The sequence below is a fragment of the Budorcas taxicolor genome, chromosome 18 (genome assembly GCF_023091745.1).
Source record: "Budorcas taxicolor isolate Tak-1 chromosome 18, Takin1.1, whole genome shotgun sequence".
NCBI lineage: Eukaryota > Metazoa > Chordata > Mammalia > Artiodactyla > Bovidae > Budorcas > Budorcas taxicolor.
In genome coordinates this window covers 5,303,129-5,330,387 of record NC_068927.1, presented here as the reverse complement: position 1 = coordinate 5,330,387, position 27,259 = coordinate 5,303,129, and the positions used below count along the sequence as shown (strand labels likewise).

At 38.4% G+C, this 27,259-nt stretch overlaps 1 protein-coding gene across 1 annotated transcript in view; it reads right to left on the bottom strand.

Annotated features, from left to right (window-relative positions):
- CNTNAP4 (contactin associated protein family member 4) overlaps nucleotides 1-27,259 on the bottom strand; it is a 273,276-nt gene that overhangs the window by 120,274 nt on the left and 125,743 nt on the right. The window contains 1 exon segment of the mRNA XM_052655607.1: nucleotides 6,075-6,222. Coding sequence (XP_052511567.1) covers nucleotides 6,075-6,222 — 148 coding nt within the window.

Below are 27,259 nucleotides of genomic sequence, written 5' to 3'. Positions count from 1 at the left end.
TGGCTTAGATGGTAAAGATTCAACAGTAGTCTCATCATATTGTGAATCTGATTCAATTCAGGAGAACTCTCTCTCCATATTGCTGGTCCTCTAGTCTGAGACTCCAGCTGTCACTTGCACAAAGGATTTCAAGAAACCTTCCAACTGAGCTGCCACCTTTAATCTATACCCCTCATGTAGCCCTCCACCCTTCACCCATATTTCACTCTGAATGACAATTCTCAAATGCAAACTGATCCTCCAAGCATATAGACTGATCCTCATTCCCAGGCTTGACTGAACATACCCTTTCTCCTATTTGGACCATTTTCACAGCCTCCCATGCAAAAATATTTGCACCTTAGTTTCAAAACCTACTGCCATAAACTTTCTCATACTAACCTTAGTCTATCAATCACTTCATTCCTAACACCTTATACTAATGGTACCATATTTTGCTTTGGGCTTGTGTAATTTTCATGACATCACACTTTCTAATCTTTAAGGAAGTATATATTAATTTAAATTCCTCCCTACACCCTACCCCCACTGAAAAAAGTAGATTTCTTTTTTTGCCAGTGTTAGTAGATATTTAAAGGATGAACACAAGCTTGATTCATCAAGAGAACTAGTTTCAGAAGGTGATGGATCTGATTTCAGATCCTAGATCTAACACAGGCTGTGCAATTCCAGAGTCCTTAATTTCTGTCAGTCCACTTTTCCCCATGTCAGGAGACTTCTGAAGCACTGTAGTACACAATATTCTTGAGTGAGTTGCTCAGGTAACCACACTCCCCCCCAAAGTCGCGGTAACATGGTACAGGCAATGGGAACCCATGAGCCGGCAGGCGGATGCAATGCTCCAGGCTTTCTTCTAGCCCACAGGAGGCCCACTTCACTGCCAACATGGACAGGTGTCCAGAGTCTGTGGTCTGGGAGAGACCCTGCTCATACTGCACCCTTAACACTTTTCCTTTTTTTCTTTTCGTTGTAAGGATTGCAGAAAAATGGCCTTGCATATCTGGGGAAAATCCAGTCTGATCTGGGCTACTCGGGAGACTTGCAGACAAATTCCTAAGCTGCATTCTTCTACTGACCTATAGCTCGTCCTTTTGAGGGCCGGGAACACTAGTGATCACAGATATTTCTGTGCCAGACAACCCAGAGCAAGTCACAGGGGCCATTTTGCAGAACATACAAGAGTAATATCTAAGTACTGACTTCACTGTGTCAATAAGATTATAAAAAATAGCATCTGACACATATTAACTCTCCAGTGGTCGAAACTGAAATCAGATTGATTATATTCTTTGCAGCCAAAGATGGAGAAGCTCTATACAGTCAGCAAAAACAAGACCGGGAGCTGACTGTGGCTCAGATCATGAACTCTCTATTTCCAAATTCAGACTGAAATTGAAGAAAGTGGAGAAAACCACTAGACCATTCAGATACGACCTAGATCAAATCCCTTAGTGAAAAATAGATTTAAGGGACTAGATCTGATAGACAAGAGTGCCTAATGACCTATGAATGGAGCTTTGTGACATTGTAAAGGAGACAGGGATCAAGACCATCCCCAAGAAAAAGAACTGCAAAAAAAAAAATGGCTGTCTGGGGAGGCCTTACAAATAGCTGTGAAAAGAAGGGAAGCAAAAAGCGAAGGAGAAAAGGAAAGATATACCCATTTGAATGCAGAGTTCCAAAGAATAGCAAGGAGAGATGAGAAAGCCTTCCTCAGCGATCAATGCAAAGAAATAGAGAAAAACAATAGAATGAGAAAGACTAGAGATCTCTTCAAGAAAATTAGAGATACCAAGGGAACATTTTATGCAAAGATGGGCTCAATAAAGGACAGAAACAGTATGGACCTAACAGAAGCTGAAGATATTAAGAATTTGTGACAAGAAATTCTGTATTTGTGGCAAGAATACACAGAAGAACTGTTCAAAAAAGATCTTCATGACCCAGATAATCACGATGGTGTGATCACTCACCTAGAGCCAGACATCCTGGAATGTGAAGTCAAGTGGGCCTTAGGAAGCATCACTACGAACAAAGCTAGTGGAAGTGATGGAATTCCAGTTGAGCTATTTCAAATCCTGAAAGATGATGCTGTGAAAGTTCTGCACTCAATATGCCAGCAAATTTGGAAAACTCAGCAGTGGCCACAGGACTAGAAAAGGTCAGTTTTCATTCCAATACCAAAGAAAGACAATGCCAAAGAATGCTCAAACTACCGCACAATTGCACTCATCTGACACGCTAGTAAAGTGATGCTTAAAATTCTCCAAACCAGGCTTCAGCAATATGTGAACCGTGAACTTGCAGATGTTCAAGCTGGTTTTAGAAAAGGCAGAGGAACTAGAGATCAAATTGCCAACATCTGCTGGATCATGGAAAAAGCAAGAGAGTTCCAGGAAAACATCAATCTCTGTTTTATTGACTTTGCCAAAGCCTTTGATTGTGTGGATCGCAATAAACTGGAAACTTCTTCAAGAGATGGGAATACCAGACCACCTGACCTGACTCTTGAGAAATCTGTATGCAGGTCAGGAAGCAACAGTTAGAACTGGACATGGAACAACAGACTGGTTCCAAATAGGAAAAGGAGTGCGTCAAGGCTGTATATTGTCACCCTGCTTATTTAACTTCTATGCAGAGTACATCATGAGAAATGCTGGGCTAGAGGAAGCACAAGCTGGAATCAAGATTGCCGGGAGAAATATCAATAACCGCAAATATGCAGATGATATCACCCTTATGGCAGTGAAGAAAAACTAAAAAGTCTATTGATGAAAGTGAAAGAGGAGAGTGAAAAAGTTGGCTTAAAGCTCAACATTCAGAAAACGAAGATCATATCATCCGGTCCCATCACTTAAATGGCAATAGATGGGGAAACAGTGGAAACAGTGGCTGACTTTATTTTTCTGGTCTCCAAAATCACTGCAGATGGTGATTGCAGCCATGAAATTAAAAGACGCTTACTCCTTGGAAGAAAAGTTATGACCAACCTAGACAGCATATTAAAAAGCAGAGATATTACTTTGCCAACAAAGGTCCATCTAGTCAAGGCTATGGTTTTTCTAGTGGTCATGTATGGATGTGAGTAGGACTATAAAGAAAGCTGAGTGCTGAAGAATTGATGCTTTTGAACTGTGGTGTTGGAGAAGACTCTTGAGAGTCCCTTGGACTGCAAGGAGATCCAACCAGTCCATCCTAAAGGAGATCAGTCCTGGGTGGTCATTGGAAGGACTGATATTGAAGCTGAAACTCCAATACTTTGGCCACCTGATGCAAAGAGCTGACTCATTTGAAAAGACCCTGATCCTGGGAACGATTGAGGGCAGAAGGAGAAGGGAACAACAGAGGATGAGATGGTTGGATGGCATCACCGACTCAATGGACATGGGTTTGAGTGGACTCCGGGAGTTGGTAATGGACAGGGAGGCCTGGTGTGCTGTGGTTTGGGGGGTCACAAAGAGTCAGACACGACTGAGCAACTGAACTGAACTGAACTAAATGATAATTAAATAGTATAATGTTTTAGTAAACTAATATTCTGCAAGGCTAATGCTATGCATACATGCAAAATAAGTGTTGACTATGGTGTAATTGAGGAATTAAAGTCAACTTGATCAAATACATTCCCATAAGGCATTCACAACCAACCTTGTTGTAGTTATTTTTTTATCATCTATGAGAGTATTTTCCATTTTTATTTTTTTGTCTTTTATCCAAAATTATCCAACAGAAAGGGACAACAGAGGATGAGATGGATGGATGGCATCACTGACTCAATGGGCATGAGTTTGAGCAAACAGTGGAAGGCGGTGAGGACAGGCAAACCTGGCGTGCTGCAGGCCACAGGGTCTCAAAAGTCGGACATGACTTGGCAACTGAACAGCAACAACAATATCATTTTACCATGTGTGTTTATGTTTGAGTTTAAAATACTTCCTCTCAGTATTGATCCTTCAACCGTGGGTCCATGAAAAAAGGAGGCTGACTAAATGCATAGATGTTGTACTTTACTCCAAGAGACAGCAAATGAAGTCACAGTGAAAACACTGTTCCATGGGGCTGCAGATCAATACAAGGGTGGGAAATGGGAGGAAGGTGAGTTATCATCTAGTACGAGGCACCAGAGAACTCAAAGGAACTTGCAGCCACTTCACAGAGACTCAAAGACCCTCCTTTCTCAGCAGTCACTTCATAGGGACTTTACTAAAGGAAACTAGCATCAGTAGCCTTGTTAAACTAATGTCAAATTTACGTATGAGATTCAAAATATGAAGTGTGTGCTGCTGGGAAAACTGCTTAATATTTCTAAGACTTCTTTGGATGGGTGATTTTTTAGGATTTAAATTAGAGTATCTATAAAAACTGTTTTTTGACGCAAAGTAAGTGCTCAATAACTGTTTGCTATTATTATACAGTGATAAATATTTTGCAAAGTGGATGCTCTGAACCAGTAGAAAATGTAACTATAAATATGAATCATTTTGGAGTTTGCTTTGCTTATTGTCCACTGTATGGCATGTAAAACTCCACAATCCTAAGACAAATAAGACTGTCCAGATTCTGTGTTCCAGAATCACAATGTTGGGTGGGATTTTTTTTTTTTCTTTAAGGATAATTTTATTCAAGTGAGATCATTGTAAAGGGAGGAGCTAACACATACCAGGAGCAGCTGAGCTGAACTGCAGAAGCCAAGAAAGCTACCAGGAAGTCAGGCAGATGGTGAGAATAAGCTGCCCATGGCTCGTCTCGGATTTAACAGCTGGAGGAGGCAGAGCATGAGCTGGGGTTCTGGAGTCTCGCAGATGAGGCTGCAAATCCTGTCATTTCCTATCTGGGCAACTGGAGCGAGTCACAGCCCCAAGAGTCGAATCTCTAAACTTTAGCTTCCTCATTTGCAAAGCAGGGGAATGGAAGAGTTACCTAATAATATTTATCTGGACTTGGTTTTGAATTATAAACTAACTGCTTAATGTGGTGTCAAACATATAATAAGCACTCAAGAAAAATGTTACTTTTAGAATTATTAAAATTAATCCTATTAACATGAGTGCTGTATTGCTATTAATACAATCATGACATTTCTGTCAACGCCATTTCTCTGTCCGACACAGTGCAGACAAATTCAACAAGCTGCCTGTCCTCTTTATGACATGCCTGCCTTTTACATAAGTAAAGTGAGCCTGAAAAAGCAATGAGACACGTGAGAAGAAAGCTTTAGCGGCTAAAGAAATAAAGGTTTACTAGAGGAATCAGGATGTAGTGGAACTGAACAGTTCTTCTGTGGACTAAGTTGTGAGACACTGGGCAAATTACTGACTGTCTCCAAACCTCAGACTGCTGGTCTGATAATTGTAGATCATAGTAACTAACTCATTGTTCTCTAATAAAAGGGCATCTGACAGGATGGTGTGGCTTGAGGTAGACTATCAATAACGCTTAGGTCCCTGTCCCACAGAAAGACATAATAAAATGTTTCATTAAGAGGAGACTAAGTGAAATCTGTGGTTTCTATCTTTTCTTATGTGAAAGTACTTCAAACACATTTTACACTTTGGCAGGGGTCTTTACCTTCTCTATGAATTTATGTTCAGGCATAGCATATTTATAAGTGAGTTTCATGGCATATTATTTTTAGGCTGCAGAGGAAAAGCATTCTTTGTTCTCAGAACAGATGATTGGTTTTACTAAATGGGTCGCTGTCTTTTATTAAATTTAGGCTACCCAAATGAAACATCATAAAATATAGCCTGCAGAGATAAGTTCTAATATTTACAAGTTAAGATATAGTCAGTAACATCAGATTTGGGTAAATGGATTCACATGTGTCTACAAACATCTATCTATCTATCTCTGTATCAATTTGTCAATAAAATGCTTCCATTTCTGACTTAAAATATAAAAGCAGAACACATAAGCCAATATTGGCATGTATGGGCACATATAAAGCTTTCCACAAAAATTACCTGTTTTTCTGTCTCTTTACACAGCTCTGAAGTCAATTTCAGCATATAGTTTGGCTTTTAAAACATCTCCTTTGATATCTATTCCACTGTGTTGGATAAACAAATACTTACTATATGCACATCCAAACACCTCGATTCGCATTCCAATTCTGCCCTTGGGGTTCCACTCCAGAGGGATGAAGCGCAGAAATCTGGCTTTGATAGAAGGCTGGAGTCTATAGTACACAACACTGTCTGCGTTTGCATTTCCTACAAATCCCTAGAAGAAAAGAGCAAGAAGGAAATCAGTGCAACTGGAGAGTATCTATTTCACTTTGTCCCCTAAAACGCCAATAAGCAGTGTCTGATTTGCTTTATAACTTATAAAATGGCAACCATCATTAAGAGTGAGATCATAATGTTTCATCTGCAGAAGTTTCTATAGTCTAAGCTGCTTTCTATATTGCAGTTTAAATCCCACCGTCTGCATGAAGTCAGCTTTCACTGTGAAACCCCCAGTAAAGTTTGTTTCTATGAAGTGCAGAGGAAAATAAAAGTTATTGACATGATGAGTGAGAACATCCTTTTGTATTCAAAAACTAGAATCAGATTCCGCACGGAAGTTGCTCACGTAGTTAATGAATGAGTATGGTTCAGACTTATTTCTGCTGTTTCACTTTCTCATCTTACTCAGCAACATAAAGGAAAGTGTCATTAGACATTCAAGTCAGAGCTACACTCTGAGAATAGGCTCTTAAACTTCACTCACCACGTAGCTGGATACACTCATCAAAAACTGTTGTTACACGTCATTTTTATTCAATAAAAAAATAATAAAGTAAAAGCATCTCTATTTTAAAAATTGTTAAGGGAACCTGGAATCAATAATAATTTGGAAAGGCCTGAAATTAGACTGACAGACTCTAGAATCTGAAAGCTATGAAGACCATAGTAACGCTGCTGAGCTGCTGAGCTGCTGCTGCTGCTAAGTCGCTTCAGTTGTGTCCGACTCTGTGCGACCCCATAGATGGCAGCCCACTAGGCTCCCCCGTCCCTGGGATTCTCCAGGCAAGAACGCTGGAGTGGGTTGCCATTTCCCTCTCCAATGCATGAAAGTGGAACGTGAAAGTGAAGTCGCTTAGTCTTGTCTGACTGCTAGTGACCCCATGGACTGCAGCCCACCAGGCTCCTCCTTCTATGGGATTTGCCAGGCAAGAGTACTGCAGTGGGTTGCCATTGCCTTCTCCGGCTGCTGAGCTGGTACCATCAAATTGCAAATGAGGAAATTAAATGTTAAAATGGCAAGAAAACAAACAAACAAACAAACAAACAAAAACCCTCTGGTGTTTGCGAAACTATTATATGGTATGACCAGAAGCAATGTTCCTTTCACAATATCAGGATGGATCTACTTAACACCTGCAAAACCCACACTTAAACAGCTTTTATTTTCTCCTACATGACATATGGTAAAGCTGCATATGTGAAAAAGTTAGGATGCGACAGAAATTGTTCTCAATAATTGATTTTTAACTTTAAAATTTTTTATTTCTTCATCTTCTTCCACCTCTTATTTCCCTTCCACCTTCCCGTTCTCCTTCTCTTTCCCTCCTCCTCCTCCTTTTTTTGTTTAACTGTAACAATCAAGACATGCAACAAAATAAGGGGTCTTATTATGATCTACTCAGCCACGTTTAACTTCTATGCAGAATACATCATGAGAAACGCTGGACTGGAAGAAGCACAAGCTGGAATTTAGATTGCCGGGAGAAATATCAATAACCTCAGATATACAGATAACACCACCCTTATGGCAGACAGTGAAGAGGAACTAAAAAGCCTCTTGATGAAAGTGAAAGAGGAGAGTGAAAAAGTTGGCTTAAAGCTCAACATTCAGAAAACGAAGATCATGGCATCCAGTCCCATCACTTCATGGGAAACAAATGGGGAAACAGTGGAAACAGTGTCAGACTTTATTTTGGGGGGCTCCCAAATCACTGCAGCCATGAAATTAAAAGATGCTTACTCCTTGGAAGAAAAGTTAAGACCAACCTAGTTAGCATATTCAAAAGCAGAGACATTACTTTGTCGACTAAGGTCCGTCTAGTCAAGGCTATGGTTTTTCCAGTAGTCATGTATGGATGTGAGAGTTGGACTGTGAAGAAGGCTGAGTACCGAAGAATTGATGCTTTTGAACTGTGGTGTTGGAGAAGACTCTTGAGAGTCCCTTGGACTGCAAGGAGATCCAGTCAGTCCATTCTAAAGGAGATCAGCCCTGGGATTTCTTTGGAAGGAATGATGCTAAAGCTGAAACTCCAATACTTTGGCCACCTCATGCGAAGTGTTGACTCATTGGAAAAGACTCTGATGCTGGGAGGGACTGGGGGCAGGAGGAGAAGGGGGCGACAGAGGATGAGATGGCTGGATGGCATCGCTGACTCGATGGATGTGAGTCTGAGTGAACTCCAGGAGTTGATGATGGACAGGGAGGCCTGGCGTGCTACGATTCATGGGGTTGCAAAGAGTCGGACATGACTGAGTGACTGAACTGAACTGAACTGAACTGAACTCAGCCACGTGGTAGGTTCCCTTACCATGACTCGATCCACAAATGAGGTCCCCCTCATGTAGACCATACCAGACAAAGCAAATATTTCAGTAACACCAATACCCAGGGAATCTATCCATTTGCCTCCTTTTCTTTCTACTTCACAAATAAGCATTTACCAAAATATTTTCTAACACAGTAATAATAATGATAATAAAGTTGGGTTTTTCATAGTCAAGTTAATTTTATTTGATTCCCCTTATCCCTCAATGCCCCAATACCTCATACACCCAATTTTCAGGCTCACACAAAATAGGCAGTTCTGTGACAGTGTCTTCAAATTATATCCCAAATCGGGGCATCTCCCTTCATCTCAGCTATGACCACCCAGTTCAACAAAACAGTATCTCATCAGAACTACTTCAATGGCCTCCTCCTTATCTTTTCAGCCTTCTGTTTCCCATGCCATATGCCCAACCATATCCCTAATCTCGTTCCCTCTGAGCAGTCAGTACGATTTTTAAAGGTAAAATAAACTATGTTACCCCCACTGCTTTCTTTACCACTTAGAACAAAATCCGAATCCCTTATCAGACATTAGCACCATCTTTGGCAACCTCCTCCACAACGCTTGAAGCACAAGGAGCCTCCATGTGGAAACTAAGTTCAGCTCCCCTGAGTGCCTTTACCACCGGCTGTTCATTCCACTCTGAAAGTTCTCCCCTTATGATCTCGGCACAACCAGCTCCTCTTGGCATCTCAGGCTTTGTTCTAAAGAGAGCCACCTAACACGGGCCCTTTCTGATCCCCCAGGTTCTGAAGGAGTGCACCTGGTACCCTGGCATCTTACCTTTCTGTTTTATTTTCTTCATATTACTCATTATTTGGGGATCATTTTTGATTATTTGTTTATCTTCCACCCTGCCTCAACCGCCCAGAAGATAAGCTCTATAAAGCATGGACTTTTACTGACCTTCCTTCTGTAGTACCTAGAACATGGCTTGGCTCAAAGTGGTTCTCAACAAAATATTTGTTGGATGTGTATGTTTGGGTAACACTGGGCTTAAAAACAAACCCAAGTTCAACAAGTTTCTTGACTACAGTATCTCTGTGAACAGGTCGAATGAGAAGGTACAAATGAGCACTGTGTCTCCTGAGGGAGCAACAGTTAAGCAGCATGCTTGAAATCTGTTAGTCCCATATTCTTGGCTAGTATTTCCTAGAACAAACAGAAGAACATCGTTTAATCCCACAGATATTTGGACTCTACTAACCAGACACTTCTAGAATGTTCCATCCTATTCCACCAGTCAAGGACCTAATATAAAAGGTTAACTGTGTCACACTACCTAATATCCATCCTCACTTCATATTTAGCACACCAGGGTCTCCTTTTCTGTCAAAACCATGCACATTTGCCTGAAAATGCCCATTTATAACAACCTTTTCTTTAGAATGGCTGATAAAGGGCAGTTTCATTTTAGACAGTATTTCCCAAACCTGAATGACATATTAAACATCCCAGTGCTCAGACTGGGCATTGTTGTACGTGTGTGTGTGCATGTCTGATTCTTTACAGGCTCTCCAAGTCAGGGTAATGTGTCTCCAAGGTTGAGGACCATGTTTATAGATATTCAATCCAAATCAGACTTTCTTATACTTCTGATTCTGTTTTCCTGGGTATGGCTGGCAGGTTAATACAATACCTAATTATGATTTCTTGCAGGGAACAGCTGGATGATGAATTAGATAGCCCTCCAAAATACCTCGCATTTTTCCAAAATTAATATAAGTTCACAGATTGAGATAGATGGCACTATGATGATCTCAGCATTTAATGGGATTGGGAGAAAAGATGCAGGTGACAGTGGCTACAGATAGGTCAATGGAAAGAGGACATCTGTAAGTGGAAGACTTTCACAGTTTATGTGATCAATTTATGAGTTGTTTGCATTTTGAGAACATAAAGAAGAAATGTAAATTACTTAGTTTGTATAAGTTATAAAAACATCTGGGCACATTCAAAATTTTAAGTGATTATTTCTTACAAGGGATAAGGGAAATTTTGAGGTGGGGAATATGAGATTTTAATTTAGTTCAATTTATTCATTTATAAATTTTTTAACTAGCATATACTAATTTTACAATAATTAACAAAATAAAGTAACACATACATGTAAGTGTGTACAATGACAGAACAGGCAAAAATATCACTTATTAATGCTTTGGGTACCTTAAATAATATTCTAATATCAATAACATTGGGAAAACATGCACCATTACTACTAATTAAGCATATTTAACTGAACAATAATATTTGCATTTTTTGCTCCCCATGTTGATAATTTAAAACATAAGATAATAAAGATTCTATTGTGGAATTCAATAATCTAACAGGAATTTTTGTATAATGTCTGTAGAGGCCATGTTGCTTTATAAATGAAAAGTCCAATGCATACTAATACTCCTAATGTAATTCCATTGCCTAAGAGACTTTTCTCAATTTGCTATAAGATTTTTTTCATATCATTATAATTCATAAAGGAATGCATGAATTTAAACATTGCATTCTCTTTTGAAAAATAATTTTATTATGAGAATGTGTATGTCCTCCCTTATACTACAGATTCTGAACTTGAGCATGGGTCTGCATGACCTGAGGGACTGTCATGCACATCTGTGGGAGGGGCTTTAGAGTCTGCATTTCAATGCAGGTCAGACTGACTTGTGCTTTTGGTCTTTGGCCTGCTCCTTGAACATTCTTCAGGCTTGTGGATACATCGTGCTCTTTTCCCCTTGCTATTTTATCTCAAAATTTTTCAGAGAGAGAAAAGGTTTTAGCAGAAGAGTTCACTAGGGTTAACTTTCAAAAGCAGGAATAAGTAAGTAACAAATGTCTTTTGTGCTATCAGTCCGACTGTCTTTAACATGAAAGGTTGTGTCTCAACATCAGACACAGCAGAAATACATATTATGTAGTTTTAATACTTGCCTCAAGGCTGTGAAGTATTTCTCTGCCCACCATAAAACTGAGGATCACAAAAATTATAGAGGTTATGTGCCTAGAACCACACAGCTAGAAAGTGACAGGGTAAGGATTTAATTCCATACTTCTCTGAAACAAAAGCCCATAATTTAGCTAAGCATCAAAAGGCCTCTCTCTTACAGGACATGAAAACAACCAACCAACCCTAGAGGAAACCTGATATTTTATCTGAGGGTTTTTTTTCCCCTTTTCCTCATAATTTATATTTAACATCTTTGACACATTTGAAATTAATGCAACTTAGATTATTACTGGCCGGAACATACCTCTTCCAGTTGATTTTACAGACAATCGGATTGTTCCATTAACTACATTTTCTCAAAATTAAAAGACAAATGTTCAGTCATCAATAGGATACTTTCATATAAATGGTAACCTCCTAGTAGATGCATAATGTAAAAGAATATGCCATCAGATCATCAAATATATGAAATATCTACAAGTAAAATTAAGGTGATATATCTTATGTGATAAAAATCAAAAGCCTTAATTGCATTTTTCTTCAAGACTTGATGATTTTCAAACTCAATGAGGTGTTCATAGATGGGTTTAGAAATGTACTCTAACCAAGATAATTTATTGAGTTAATGAATTAAAGTTTCTCACAGGATTTTAAGTATTTTCATAGCGATTCTGAAGTTTATGAAGAAGTGTAATAGCATTAATTTCTTTTGCAAATAGTAATTGAGCAATTCATCTATGAAAGCCAAGATGCATAAAGGAAGATAACCATATGGCAGTTCATGAGGGGCTCCGAAACATGGCTGTAATAAATCAGAAACATGGAAACAGTTACATGCTGTTATATAGCATATTTGTAACTACACATAGAATCGTCCAGCTCCCACCAAAATAAACAGTAACATGAGTAGAAATTCAATACAACAAAGAGGCAAATAGTAAAATCCTCTGAACTCCCTTATTCATGTGACTTACATATGACCTTTTCTCCAAGTACAATTCATTTTGACACAGTCAGCTAATAGACAGACACTAAATATATCACAGCAACATGCTGTCTAATGGAAATTAGCTCTTTATTTTATGATGTTGGTTATAAATCTTTACTAAGTATGCCTCCCATGAGATCAGGTCTAGAAAAATGTAAAAGAAAAAGCAAAGAAAAATAAGAACTATCAAAAAATGGGCAATATGCTAACATAAACCCAGATAAGATTAACATTTAAACATATTAATACGCTGCATAAGACACTGCAACTGTGTCTAACAAAAGTTGATTCTATCTTGAGTGTGAATGGAATTTGTTTAATGTAACAGAAGATCAGCAAGGGAGTATAGCAGTCAAATCAGAAAGTTAAGTTTTGTTCTGAATATACAATAACACTCAATTTTCAAAATAAAAGGGTATCGAATTTTATTAATATTAAATCAGTTTCTATTATCTCTCTCAGAAAATATTCAATAGCGTTAAAATATTTATTTTGAGGGACACCAAATTATTAACAATAGTTCACTGAGGAACCGCAAACCAGCCATTATATTAGAATCTGTGGACACTTGCTGGTTAGGCCCTTTCAGCACAGAAGGGTTTGAATTCTCAAGAGAGATATATCAAAAGGAAAGAGAGAAAAAGTACATGAAAGATGCATTCTTCACTGTAGTAACTATTGTTGCTGTTCACTCGCTCAGTCATGTCCAACTCTTTACGACCCCATACACTGCAGGACGCCAGGCCTCCCTGTCCCTCACCAACACCCAGAGCTTGCGCAAACCCATGTCCATCGAGTTGGTGATGCCATCAAACCATCTCATTCTCTGTCGTCCCCTTCTCCTCCTGCCCTCAATCTTTCCCAGCACCAGGGTCTTTTCCAATAAGTCAGCTCTTCACATCAGGTGGCCAAAGTATCAGAGCTTCAGCTTCAGCATCAGTCCTTCCAATGAATATTCAGGGTTGATTTTCTTTAGGATTGACTGGTTTGATCTCCTTGCTGTCCAAGGGACCTGCAAGAGTCTTGTCCAACAACACAGTTCTAAAGCATTCTTTATGGTCCAACTCATACATCCATACACAACTACTGGAAAAATCATAACTTTGACTACACAGACCTTTGTCGGCAAAGTAATGTCTCTGTTTTTTAATATGCTGTCTAGGTCTATCGGAGCTTTTCTTCCAAGGAGCAAGTGTCTTTTAATTTCATGGCTTCAGTCACCATCTGCCATGGTTTTTGAGCCCAGGTAAATAGTCTGTTACTGTTTCCATTGTTTGCCCATCTATTTGCCATGGAGTGTTGGGACCAGATACCATGGTCTCAACTACTGTTGAGATATAGTAATAAATTGTTTTGTGGCTGATATATGGACATAAATTTATATTAGGGTAATACATGGATAATTTTGTGAAAGATTAAAATTTGATTGAGATGCAAAATAACTTTTAACTAAAAACTAATTATATTAAGGTAATGGTAGAGTAGGAGATTCTGAATAACTCCCCTGCTAAAAGCTATACACAAAATGCGAAACAGGGACTGAAGATCTAAAAGACAATAAAATATTAAATGTCCAAGATCTGGGAGAAGAGCGGCCACAGAGACCAGCCCTACCTCTGGGACCCTTATTTTCCTCTTTAGGTGACCTAAGGATTTCTAAAGAGAAGAAATTGAGCACACTTTTGGACAATTTCACAGAGTTAAAGATAAAAATTTAGTTCTAGAGCCCTCAGGGGCATGAATATCCCATAAGCTTCCACGGGGTTTGTATCAAAACTTTGAGAGTCTACAGCTAAGAATAAATGGTAAGACAGAGAGAGACAACTCCCCACAGGGATGAAAATTCACCTTCCCATTTTCTCTACCTGTGAGATTACATGACGGTCAGAGAGGCCTCATGGTCCTTGCTGCCTACAGAAGCAACTGTAATTATACTCTGTAGGAAGAGATCCTTCCAGATCTCAAATTATCTGTTCAATTCTTCATATATAATGTCCTACACACAATAGAAAGCAATAAAACATCAGCAAAAATTGTCCTTAAAGGAAATTTATAGTCTTGAACATGCACACAGGTTAGTGAATAGGAAAGGCATCAGCTATGTTATTTAAAGAACTGGGAAACCATCACTCGATAGAACAAGAAAGTGGGGCAAGCTGAAAATCAATAAGTTTTCTGAGAGCCATCAGAAACTTGAGATTACATGGTGCTATGCACTGAGTTGTGTCCCTCCTAAAGCATGTAGGTTGAAGCCCTAATCACTTCCATGATGACAGTATTAGGAGGTGGGGACTTTGGGAAGTAATTAGGTTTAGAGGAAGTCATGAGGGTGGGGACCCTATGATGGGGTTACAAGATGAGGAAGACAGACCAGAGCTTCCTCTCACTTTGCCAGGTGAGGACACAGTAAGAAGGCTGATGTCTGCAAACCATGAAGGCTCCTCGCGAGGAACTAAGTCAGCCAGTACCTTAATCCTGGACTTCTTAACCTCTAGAACTGTGAGAAATAAATGCCTGTTTTTTGAGCCACCCAGCCGATGGCACTTTGTTATAGCAGCTTGAGCTGACTAATACACATGACAAACCACACCTCTGAGATCCGGAGAGAGAAGGCCACCCAAAGACAGCAGAAATCTGCCCATCCGCTGGTGCCATAAACTGATAGGAGCTCGCATGGTAATCTTGATGAATTGACAGAGGCCGAGCGTGGACTAGCATGAGAGTGAGAAACTCTTGAGACCTTGTCACAGAGCATAGATAGTTTCCTGGAGGGAAAGCCCACAGTAACGCTCTGTGACAATCAGGAAAAAAATTTTTTTCTTCTTGGCTCTAGCAAGGAGGGGGTAAGGGTAATCATTGCTACACTCAGAGTGACCTACCATCCAGGGGAAAAAACTGCCAGAGCCTATTCCCTGATGGCTCAGTGGACAAAGGATCCACCTGCAGTGCAGCAGACATGGGTTCGATCCCTGGGTCAGGAAGATCCCCTAGAGAAGGAAATGGCAACCCACTCTGCTATTCTTACCTGGAAAATCCCTTGGACAGAGGAGCCTGGCAGGCTATACAGTCTATGGGGTCACAAAGAGTCAGACACAACTAAGCACACAACCTCCCAAGGACCTCTAGAAATACTAGTGAAGGTCACAGTTTTAAGACAAAGGCTAAAGCACTGACATTTAATCACAATATTGGAGAACATTCTCATTCCCTCTCATCATACCACCAATGCCAACAGGACTCCAGGATAATAATACTGGATAACAACTGAGAAAAATGCAAAACCCAGACCACCTCTGAAGAGGATGCTGAAGTCAAAGGAGAGGCAAAAACAAGGGTACTAGATGAACTTGAAGTCTATGGCACCCATACCACGTATGGAAAGCATTAAATACAGCCCAATTTTTAGCCAGCTAAATATAAATTCTCATAGGAAAGACCTATTTATCTCAGTTCCCACGACTAGACACAAAAGGTCCAAATTTCAACAAAAAGTTGCAAGGCAGGCAACGAGCAAGACAATCATCAAAACTGAATTACAATCACCATCAGGTTCACATATCTTACATATGTTTGAATTATCAGGCTAGAAATTTTAAAAAGTTATGATGACTATGGTAAGGACTCTAATGGAAAAAGTGGACAACATGCAAGAACACATGGGTAATATCAGCAGAGACATGAACACCTAAGAAAGAACCAAAGATTCCAAAATATTTAGAAATCAAAAACACTGTAACAGAAATGAAAGTATCTTTAATGGGTACATTGATACATTCAACTTAGCCAAAGAAAGAATCAGTGAGCTTGAAGATAAGAAAATACAAACTTGCCAAATTGTATTGCAAAGAGGAAAAAAAAAAGTGGAAGGGAATATCCAATAACCACAGGATAACTGTAAAAGTTGTAACATATGCAAAAATGGAATAAGGAAGGTGAGTAGAGAGAATGGAGCTGAAAAAATATTTGAAATAATAATGGCCAATGAATTTCTACAATTAATGATAGACACAAGGTCCAAGATGTTCAAAGAATAATAAGCAGGTTAGAAATCAAAATAAAAACTATTTAGTCATACACATTCAAACTGCAGAAAAGCAAAACTAAAGAGAACATTTGGAAACAAGCCAGAGGAAAACAAATACCTTACCTTTAGAAGAACAAGAATAAGAACTACATTGGACATTAGAAATTATATCAGAAATCATACAAGCAAGTAGAGATTGGAGTAAAACACTTAAAGTGTTGAAAGAAGTGAAAATAATCTTAGAATTCTATAGCCAGAGAAACTATCCTTCAACACTACATGAGAAATAAAGATTTTCTCAGGAAAAAGCTGATGATATTCACCACTAGACCCACTCTGCAAGAAATATTTAAAACAAGTTCTTCAGACAAAGGAAATGATAAATGTCAGAAACCTTGATCTATATGTAAAGAGAGGAAAAGTATTTGAGAAAGAATAAAAGAAGGTAAGATAAACTCATTTTTCTTATTCTTAATTACAAGAACTGTTTAAAGAAACAGCACATGCTAAGTTGCTTCAGTTGTGTCCAACTCTTTGCCTCCCCATGGACTGCAGCTTGCCAGGCTCCTCTGTCCATGGAATTCTCCAGGCAAGAATACTGGAGTGGGTTGCCGTGCCCTTCTCCAGAGGATCTTCCTAACCCAGGGATCGAACCCACGTCTCTTATGTTTCCTGCACTGGCAGGTGGGTTCTTTACTACTAGCACAACCTAGGAAGCCCCAAAGAAACAACAGGAAGAGATAAAACAGCATCCTACAAAATGCTCAATTCAATTCAAATAAGGCATTAAAAAGGACAACAAGAAAAAGAAAAGAGGGGAACAAAAAACATAAGACAGGGCTTCCCTGGTGGCTGTGGAAAGAATCTGCCTGCCAGTGCAGGAGACACAGGTTCAGTCCCTGATGTGGGAAGACCGCACGTGTCGCAGAGCAATAGGCCTGTGTGCCACGCGACTGGACCTGCAGCTGTTGAGTGCGTATGTCCCAACTGCGGAGGCCCATGCGCCCTGGAGCCCATGCTCCGCAGCAAGGGGGCCACCACCGTGAGGAGCCTGTGCCCTGCGACCAGGGAGTGGTCCTAGCTCGCAGCAAAGACCCAGCACAGCCACAAATGAAATAAAACACAGTACAAATACAACAAAGAGAAAACAGCTGCAAATGTGATAGACAATATCAATCCAAATATGTCAATAAGCACTTTAGAGGCAGATCTAAATACGCTGCTTAACACACAGAGGTCTTCAGAGCATAACGCCGTATAAAGGACGGCCAGATCCAAGCATTTGCTTTCTATAAGAAATCTATTTTAAATGGAAGACTAAAACTAGACTAAAAGTAAAGAGATGGAGAAAGATAAGCCATGTTAATCTCAAAAAGTCATGAATAGAAAAATTAGAACCACCAAATCAATAAAATAGTAATCACAAAGAGTTTATTGTGCATGTTAAGAACAGTTTAGAAATGGACGCTTGCAACCTCAAAATTAATATGAAGCTCAGAGGCACAACATTACAGAATGGCTTATGAAGTGAAAAAATGAGGAAGCGGTTTAACCTTATGGTGATTGGTTATGACAGTGAGGGTTTCTAGAGGGCAGGAGATTGATCAAAAGTGATTATTTGATACCATGTTAAGGAAGATGACTTAAGTTCCTTTGATGATTATCAGAGGCATTTACAAGAAGTAAACTAAGTTAAGTTTTGCTTATGCACATGAAGTAGGCTAGATTTAGTTTTGCTTATGTGGCTTAAATGGTTTTGTCTCCTCAGGGAATTTTCAAGTTTGGTGTTCATTTTATATTTTACTTTTTACAGTAATGCTAAATCTAAATAAACCTAGAATAGCTATATTAATTTCAGACAAAGCAGACTTCAGAAAAAGGAAGATTATCATAGATGAGTAGGCACACCGCACAATGACAAAATGATCAATTTTCCAAGATGGCTTAACATTCCTCTCTGCATATGGACCAAACAGCAGAGTCTAAACACATGAGGCACACACCGACAGAACGATCTGGAGAGACAGGCAAATCCATTACAAAAGTTGGACTAATTGACACATCAAGGAGGAAGAAAAACAGCAAGAATGTAAAAGACCCACATCACTGTTAATCAACTGGATCTAACTGGCGTTTTAGGCTATTCCAGCCAACAATAGCAGAAACAGTCCTCTCAAGTTCATGAAGCATGGGCCCTCACAAATTTAAAAGAATGCAAATCATACAAAGTATGCTCTCAAATCACAATAGAATTCAACTATTAATCAGTAACAGAAAGATAGCTAGAAAGTCACAAAATGTTTGAAAATAACCCAAGTTGAAGCAGAAATCCCTAGTCAAATTTTTAAAAACTGATCTAAATGAAAAACAATTTATGAAAATTTGTGGGGTACAGCAGCATTTTTAGCATTAAATGTATGTATTAGAAACAATAAAGATCTAAATAAACAAGTTTCTATCTTAGGGAACTAAAGGATATAGAGCAATTTAAGAAGAAGAGGAGAAGTAATAAAAATATATACCACAAATTATTGCAATAGAAAACAGAGTGCGTTAGAGAAAATCAACAAAACCAAAAGCTGGTTCTTTGAAAAGTTTGCTAAAATTGATAAATCTCTAGTCGCTGTCCAAGAAAAAAAGAGCAAGAAGACCCAAATTATCAAGATCACAAGTGGAGCAGAAGTCACTGCTCTCGAGCACATGGCCATCAAAAGAAGGGAGGAGAAGATGAATGAACTGAGGATGAATGGAGACACCAGGAAAAGTACAGAAAGGTAAAACCAAGGATGAAACAGGAAATAGATACTAAAAATAAGGCTTCAAAGGACACTTATTTAATTTTTGAAGTATAGCTGATTTACAACATTGTGCCCATCTTTGCTATGCAGCAAAGTGACTCAGTTATATGCATATATATATATACTTTTATTATATTCTTTTCCAGTATGGTTTATCACAGGATATCATGGACAGCTCCCTGTGCTAAGCAGAACCTGTTGCTATCCATTCTAAATGGAACAGCTTGCATTGACCAGTTCAAACTCCCAGATCACCCATCACCCTTCAGCACGCTCCTTGGAAACCACAAGTCTGTTCTGCGTCAGTCTGTCTCTGTTTTATAGATAGATTCATTTGTGCCACAGTTTAGATTCTACATATAAATGATATTATATGGTATTTGTCTTAAGGTTTTGAAGGAGATGTAGATGAAAAACAAAAACACTAGCTAGACCGATCAAGGAAGAGACACAACCAATATCCGGAATGCAAAAGAGCATTTTACCACGATCCTGCACGCATGGGGATGATAATAAGAGGATATCTGGAATAATTTTATGCCAATGATTTTAAAGATTAAATAGACACATTCCAAACTGTAATTTACCAAAGCAGGCAAGACACAGGAAAATCTGAGCTGCTTATATATAGGCAAAACTAAATCTACAATTTAAAAATGTTCCCACAAAGAAATCTTCAGTCCCTTTTGTTTTCCCTAATGAATTCTTCTAAATATTTGAGGATATAAAAACACAAGCATCATATAAGCACTTCAAAAAAGTAGAAAAACAGAATGTCTCCCAGTTTGTTTCGTGAGGCCAGCATAACTGTGATATCAAAATCTGACAAAAAAAGAAAAACATGTAAGGAGGAAAACAAAAGCCAATCTTATTAAAACACAGATCCCACAATCCTTAAAAGATACTTACAATATTATATTAGGATATAAAAATAAAGAAAAGATGTAATAGGTCAAAATGCAATCAAGTTTATTCCAGGAATATAAGGACTGCTTAACATTTAAAAACTCTTCAATGTAATTAATCAAGTTGAAGAAAATATAGTCTTCTAGATAAATGCAGAAAGAGTCTTTGATTAAATTCAACAATTAAACAAGATTAAAACCTTTAGCCAAGTAGGGAATATCTACAAAAGTTTTACAGTCAGCATCACAAATAGGACAAGATTCTGAGAGCTGTTTAAGAGTTTGGGTCCCAGGCAAGCATGTTGTCTACAGACCCATCAATTCAACCTGTAGTGAACATTCTAATTAGTTAGTGAAAGTGAAAGTCGCCCAGTCGTCTCTGACTCTTTGTGATCCTATGGACTGTAGCCTGCCAGGCTCCTCTGTCCAGAGAATTCTCCCTACTGGAGTGGGTAGCCGTTCCCTTCTCCAGGGGATCTTCCCCACTCAGGGATCAAACCCAGGTCTCCCACATGGCAGGTGGATTCTTTACCATCTGAGCCACCAGGGAAGCTCAAGAATATGGAGTGGCTAGCCTACACCTTCTCCAGAGGATCTTCTGACCCAGGAATCAAACCAGGGTCTCCTGCATTAGAGGCAGATTCTTTACCAGCTGAGCTACTAGGGAAGCCTAATTAGTACAATAAGGTAACAAAATGTTTAATAGGTAATAAGGATTGGAAAGGAAAAAATAAAACTGCTGATTTCATAGGCTGCATGATTGTGTATGTATATATATATACATATAAATGTGAGGTGAGGTGAAGTCGCTCAGTCATGTCCGACTCTTTGCGACCCCGTGGACTGTAACCTACTAGGCTTCTCCGTCCATGGAATTCTCCCAACAAGAATACTAGAGTGGATTGCCATTTCCTTCTCCAGGGGATCTTCCCGACACAGGGATCGAACCCAGGTCTCCCACATGGCAGGTGGATTCTTTACCATCTGAGCCACCAGGGAAGCTCAAGAATATGGAGTGGCTAGCCTACACCTTCTCCAGAGGATCTTCTCCATCAGGATCTCCCGCATTGGAGGCAGACGCTTTAACCTCTGAGCCACCAGGGAAGCCCTATATATATATATATTTTTTTTTTTCACTGCATATAGAGAGCTTAGCAAATCCACTGGGTAAAAGTATATATATAAATATGAACTGAAGTTACACGTCTATTAAAAGAGCTAAAATCCAGGACACTGACAACAGTAAATATTGGAAAGGATGTGGAGCAACAAGAACGCTCACACATTCCTGGTAGAAACACAAACAGACAGGAATCACCAAGATATTCATGAAGAAAAACAAAGTCAAAGGATTTTCTTTACTGAATGTGAAGTCTTAACAATGTGATCCCCCCCCAAAAAAGAGAGAGAATGTCATGTTGGCAGACAGGTACTCAGATAGCACAATGGAACAGAATATAGACTGAACATATATGAACAGTAAATTTTGAAAATGTTTGCAATGCAGAGCATTAAAAAAAAAAAAAAAAAAGAAGCAACTTATTTTAAGTGCATAGTGCCGGGCCAATTGAATATCAACTCCGGGGGAAAAAAGAAGAAAAAATGTAATGGAAGACCGGTTGATTACTACTTGAAATCAAAGGCAGAAATGAATTCCAGTAAGAATGTAGGCCTATATGGGAAAAACAAAACAAGAAAGCTACCAGAAGACAGCACAGCTGACTTCACAACTTCACATCTTCACAACTCGGAGGAACACAAATATTTCTCAAATGCGATGCCCAGGGCACAAACCATAGAGGAAAGATGACAAACCCAAATCTATTGAGTTTAAGAATCTCTGTTCATTTAAAGATGTTGAAACAGTGAAAAGAGAAGCCACAGAATAAGAGAAGCGATTTTCCAGTATATTAGTAATCAGAATATACAGAGGACTACAAAGCACTAAGGAAAAGAAGAATAAAAGAAATATCTAAATGACTAACAAATCTATTCAAGTGTCCAACCTCATTAGCCATGGAAGTATGGCAAATTAAAACCAGTGTGAGAATTCTACACATCAAGTAGGTTGCCCAAAATCGAGGGAAACATTCAAAAGTGAAAATAAAATAAAACTGACTATATTAAGTGTTGTCAAGAATGTCAAGCAAATGGAATTTTCATACGCTACTGCTGAGAGTGTAAATTAGCACAATCTCCATAAAAAGGCCTTTCACATATTACACTAAGTTCTAACTAAAGTTCAACCTATACTTATTTGTGGCACCAGCAACACCACTCTGAAGAAAGCACCCTACTGAAAAGCAGAATTGTGTACCAAAAGACACGCATATTCCTCAGGTATTCCTCAGAAGAGTCCCAAACTACAACTCATACATCTATTTGTAGAATGGATAAACAAATTTAGACATAGCCACATAATGAAACATTGTAAAGCAATGAAAATCAGTCAGTTACACCTATATCCCACAGCACGGTGTTTAACAAGCATAATGTTAACCCAAGCACGATCCCTTCTGTACACAGTTCAAAACTGGCAGTAGTAGTCATGACAGTGAATAGTCTGGGAGAAGAGGGAGGTGGTGGTGATCAGGAAAGGATGAAGGAGGTGTCTGAGATCCTGTAACATTCTTGCTGCTGATGTGTGTGCTCAGTCAGGTCATGTCTGACTCTGCAACCCCATGGACTATAGCCCACCAGGCTCCTCTGCCCATAGGATTTTCCAGGCAAGCATACTGGAGCGGGTTGCTATTATCTCCTCCAGGGAGGGATCTTTCTGACCCAGGGATCGAATCTGCACCTCCTGCACTGGCAGGTGGATTCTTTACCACTGAGCCACCTGGGAAGTCCTGCAATGTTCTTGGTCTAGGTAATATTTAGATAACTGCATTCACTTTTTGATCACTCATGAGCTGCATACATAATGACTTTCGCCTTTTTCTGGATGTGTGTTGTACTTCAACATAAAAATAAATGAAAATAATCTTGGAAACTATGGAAAAGAAATACGCTCTTAATGCTATAAGAGATAGTTCAGTGAACACAATTGAGATTTAAATCTGCATATATTTATCTAAAAGCAAAAAAAAAAGATTTTAAAGAATACCTCATTAAAATTGTATTTTTCACTCTTGTGCTTTTCTATATAGATCATTAAGAACCCCATGAGAAGTACCTTTCAACTTCGAATTTTAGATATCATATGATTTATCATGCGTTATACCATAATGAGTCCCATTAGCATCTCTTCTTTACTATTAATATTACAAAGAATAATGGCATTCCTATGACCATTCCCATTAAAAAAAACTATCATTCAGTGATAAAACTATTGAATTTTCTATTAGAAATATTATAAAATTTAAAGTAAAATATTCCTCACTTACCTCTATATTCTATTACTGTTTTTATACAGACTTTCTAATATATTGATTAATCTTCAGAGTACTTTAAATAGCATTTATTTATTAAATGAATCACTAATAGTTCTCTCAGTTAGAAACTTATATATGTGTTTTAGAAAGATACAAAATAATCAACCAGTCTTTTCAGCAGAATACAATAAAATATCTACCTATTATATTTAATTTCAGAAGCTGAAATGTTTAATCAGCTCTTACTGTTGAGTCAGTTCTTATTGCTTCTTATAGTTTTAGAGTCAATGGATTTCATTTCGGCCTCTGAAGCCATTCCTTATTTAATACATATTAAGTACATTATATTATTATTATATATGTGCATTAATGTACATTGTGATGTAAATTAAATACTAGCTATATACTTTAACTGATGAACACTGTATCTTCACTTAGATCATAACCTAGACCTTCATAGAAGCTTGTCACTCAGAAGCTGTGTAATTTTCTGAGGTCTTAGCCAGGTACAGAGATATTATAATGGACTCTAAAGTCTTCTTTTTAAAGTTGGTGCCAATTTGATATTTAACTAAGTATTTTTAGAACACAGAGATGAAACTACAATGCAGTATTATTTGGGGTAGTTTGACCTTCAGGTTCTATATAATTTGGTCACACAATTAAAGTTTCATTACACAGAAAGTCAAGGGAGAGACTACTTTATTCAGCAATAATGTAATCAGGGAGCAAAACCCTGCAGACTTTCCTATCCCATTCTTCACCAAAGAGACAAACTCACCAGTCCTCTGGGAACAGAGGGTGAATAAATGCATACAGTAGACATGGGGTTAGAGGGACTAGCGCCAAAGCGTTTTATTTCAATCAATAATAACACCTGCCCGCCTGTACTGCCTTTTGAAACTCTGCCAGATGTGACAAAATAACAAAACCAACCAGTAAATGGCTCACACACCCATGGGCACCTTGATACAGATAAACTTAACAAAGAATGCAGAAAGCTTGAACACCTTAATGCATGCGCTCTGTTTTTATTGCTGGGGTATCTGAGATTTGGAAATAAATCTTTACTTGACATAAAGATGACAAAAATTCATTTATTTCATGTTCAAATAGCTCTTTAATCTTTGCAGGCAACTTTTTAAAGCCTCAATAATCATCATTCCAACAGCAACTGAAACATTACTAATGTCTTCACCCCCTCTTCATGGAGCAAAACTAAAGATGTCCACCTAACACCTTTGATCTGGAGATTTGACTTAGTTTGCCCTGGTGAAACAAACCTATTGTGGCTCTTAATAGATAGGGACCTATCCCTTAATAGCTGGAGAAACTTCCATGAACTATATTCCTAAACTTCAGTTTCTTCATCTGTCAATTGGGAAGGGAAATAATTACTCTCAAAGTTTGAAGTATGAGTTACTAATAAGTAAAATATAGAAATTAGTATCTGCGTGGCTCATTACAAGTTCCACAGAAGTGCAGCTGTGCTTGGTGAGTGGTAGAGCCATCCAGTCCTCGCAGATGGCACACTGGCCCTGACTGAAGAGCATTATTTGGGCTTAATATCTGAGTCTCCAAGCCAAACAGCCCAAAGAGAAACAGTGACTCCTCAAAATGTCCTTTGATCAAAGTGACAGTTCCATTTAGGAAACGAAGTATTCAAATAAACAGTTATTTTAATGTAGTTGACAATACTTTTAACTTCAAGGCAAAAAATTATCAAGAAAATACTTCTCAGAAAAGTATTTATTTACTCAAATAAAAATAGTTTTTATTTCTTGAATGCAGAGTTTTATTTCTTTTAAAACTCAACTACCTTTGAATATAAATTTTGGGAATTCTACTTCTGTCAGTGTAATTATAGCGTCACACAGCAATAAGAGGTTCTTAAATGCTCATATTACTTTTGTTTCAAAGCAACTGAGATTAGTTGATGAACATTTGAAAAATATTTCAACAGTATGCAATAAATTTAAACCAGAAACTTTTATAGATACCTATATGCATGCTTGAAATCTATTTATAAAGTAGACTGCATGTGATTTTAATGATATTCCTTTTTTTTTTTTTTTTGAAAGTCACTCAGTCATGTCCGACTCTTTGTGACTCTATGGAACTCTCTAGGCCAGAATACTGGAGTGGGTAGCCTTTCTCTTCTGCAGGAGATCTTCCCAACCCAGGAATCAAACCCAGGTCTCCCGCATTGCAGGCTGATTCTTTACCAGCTGAGCCACAAGGGAAGCACGAGAATACTGGAGAGGGTATCCCTTCTCCAGCGGATCTTCCCAACCCAGGAATTGAACCAGGGTCTTCTGCATTGCAGGCAGATTCTTTACCAAATGAGCTCTCAGGGAAGCCCGAGGATATTCTATAGACTTTAAAATTCTACTTATTTGAATTTTAAGATAATACATTGTTTCTAATATATGAAACAACCATAGTATTCCTTAAGGAACCAGGTAAAATGCCTCCTTGCTGTCTGTAGATAAAGAAATTTAAATGAATGAATCTGAGGGCAACCTCTCCTAGAATTCTGATGACACAGTATCAGGGTTTATTACTTTACAGTTAAATAATATTCATCTCAACATGATATATGGTGTAGAGACTACTGTTCTATACATTCAAATTTTCCCTGAATTCTTCCAGAACAGTCATGAATTCTTAGGACACAATTAGGAATAAAGGAACGGCAGACACAGTGCCCTATCCGGGCCTTGTCCTCAGCTCAGGTATGAAATCACGGTTCTACCAGGAGAGGAGTAAACCTTTGCTCTGAACTGGCTCCTCCAGCAGTGACTCGGGGGCTCCGATCCCTGCTGAGTGCCGGCACTGCACAGAGTACACGTGCAGAGAACAGGCGCTGGCAACAACAGTCTTTATACGAACTTTATTTCTTACTAGACTCAGGTCTTAGAAAAGTTCGAGTCTTTATTTGTATGCTGGGAATGATAAAATGCATTTTTCCAGTTAACTGCTGGGAATTTGAAGACCAACTAGATGTTTGATAATGTAAATGAATTACTGTTATTTTTTTAAAGTTCTGTTTTAAGAAAGGCTTTTGCCTGTTACAGATTCACACTGAAATAGTTAAGGATGAAAGGCTAAGATGTTGGTGTTTGCTTTGAAATACCACAACAGGGGTAATATACGGGGGAGATGGATGGGATAGGATTAGCCATAATTTGATGGTTTGGGAACGTGTACAAAGGTGTTCATTTTGCTTTTCTTTTTATTTTTGTATATGGCATATATGCAGGCAGTTATTGTTGTGCAGTTTAAATGAATTAATGTGCGTAAGAAGCTATTTACAAGCTTATATTTCCTTTTATAATGTTCTTCTTACTATAAGTACACATTTTGAAAGTTACCAGTTGACAGGTAACAAACATTTATTTTAATTTATCTAGTCAACTTAAAAGCTCTCATCGCACCACACACACCAAAAAACTGATTTATTTAGTAATCAAGATTGACTATATCTGATAAAATGATCTGTTTCTATATTCTTTACTTATGGAAAAAGGTGTAACCCAGGGACCATTTACATGTTATGCATAATGTTTCCAAAATAAGTTATTCAGGCACTGATGATATTGAAAGGTGCAATTCTCTATTTTATTTTGCTTGGCAATTGACCACAGGGAAGGAGTGATCACTACGATAGTA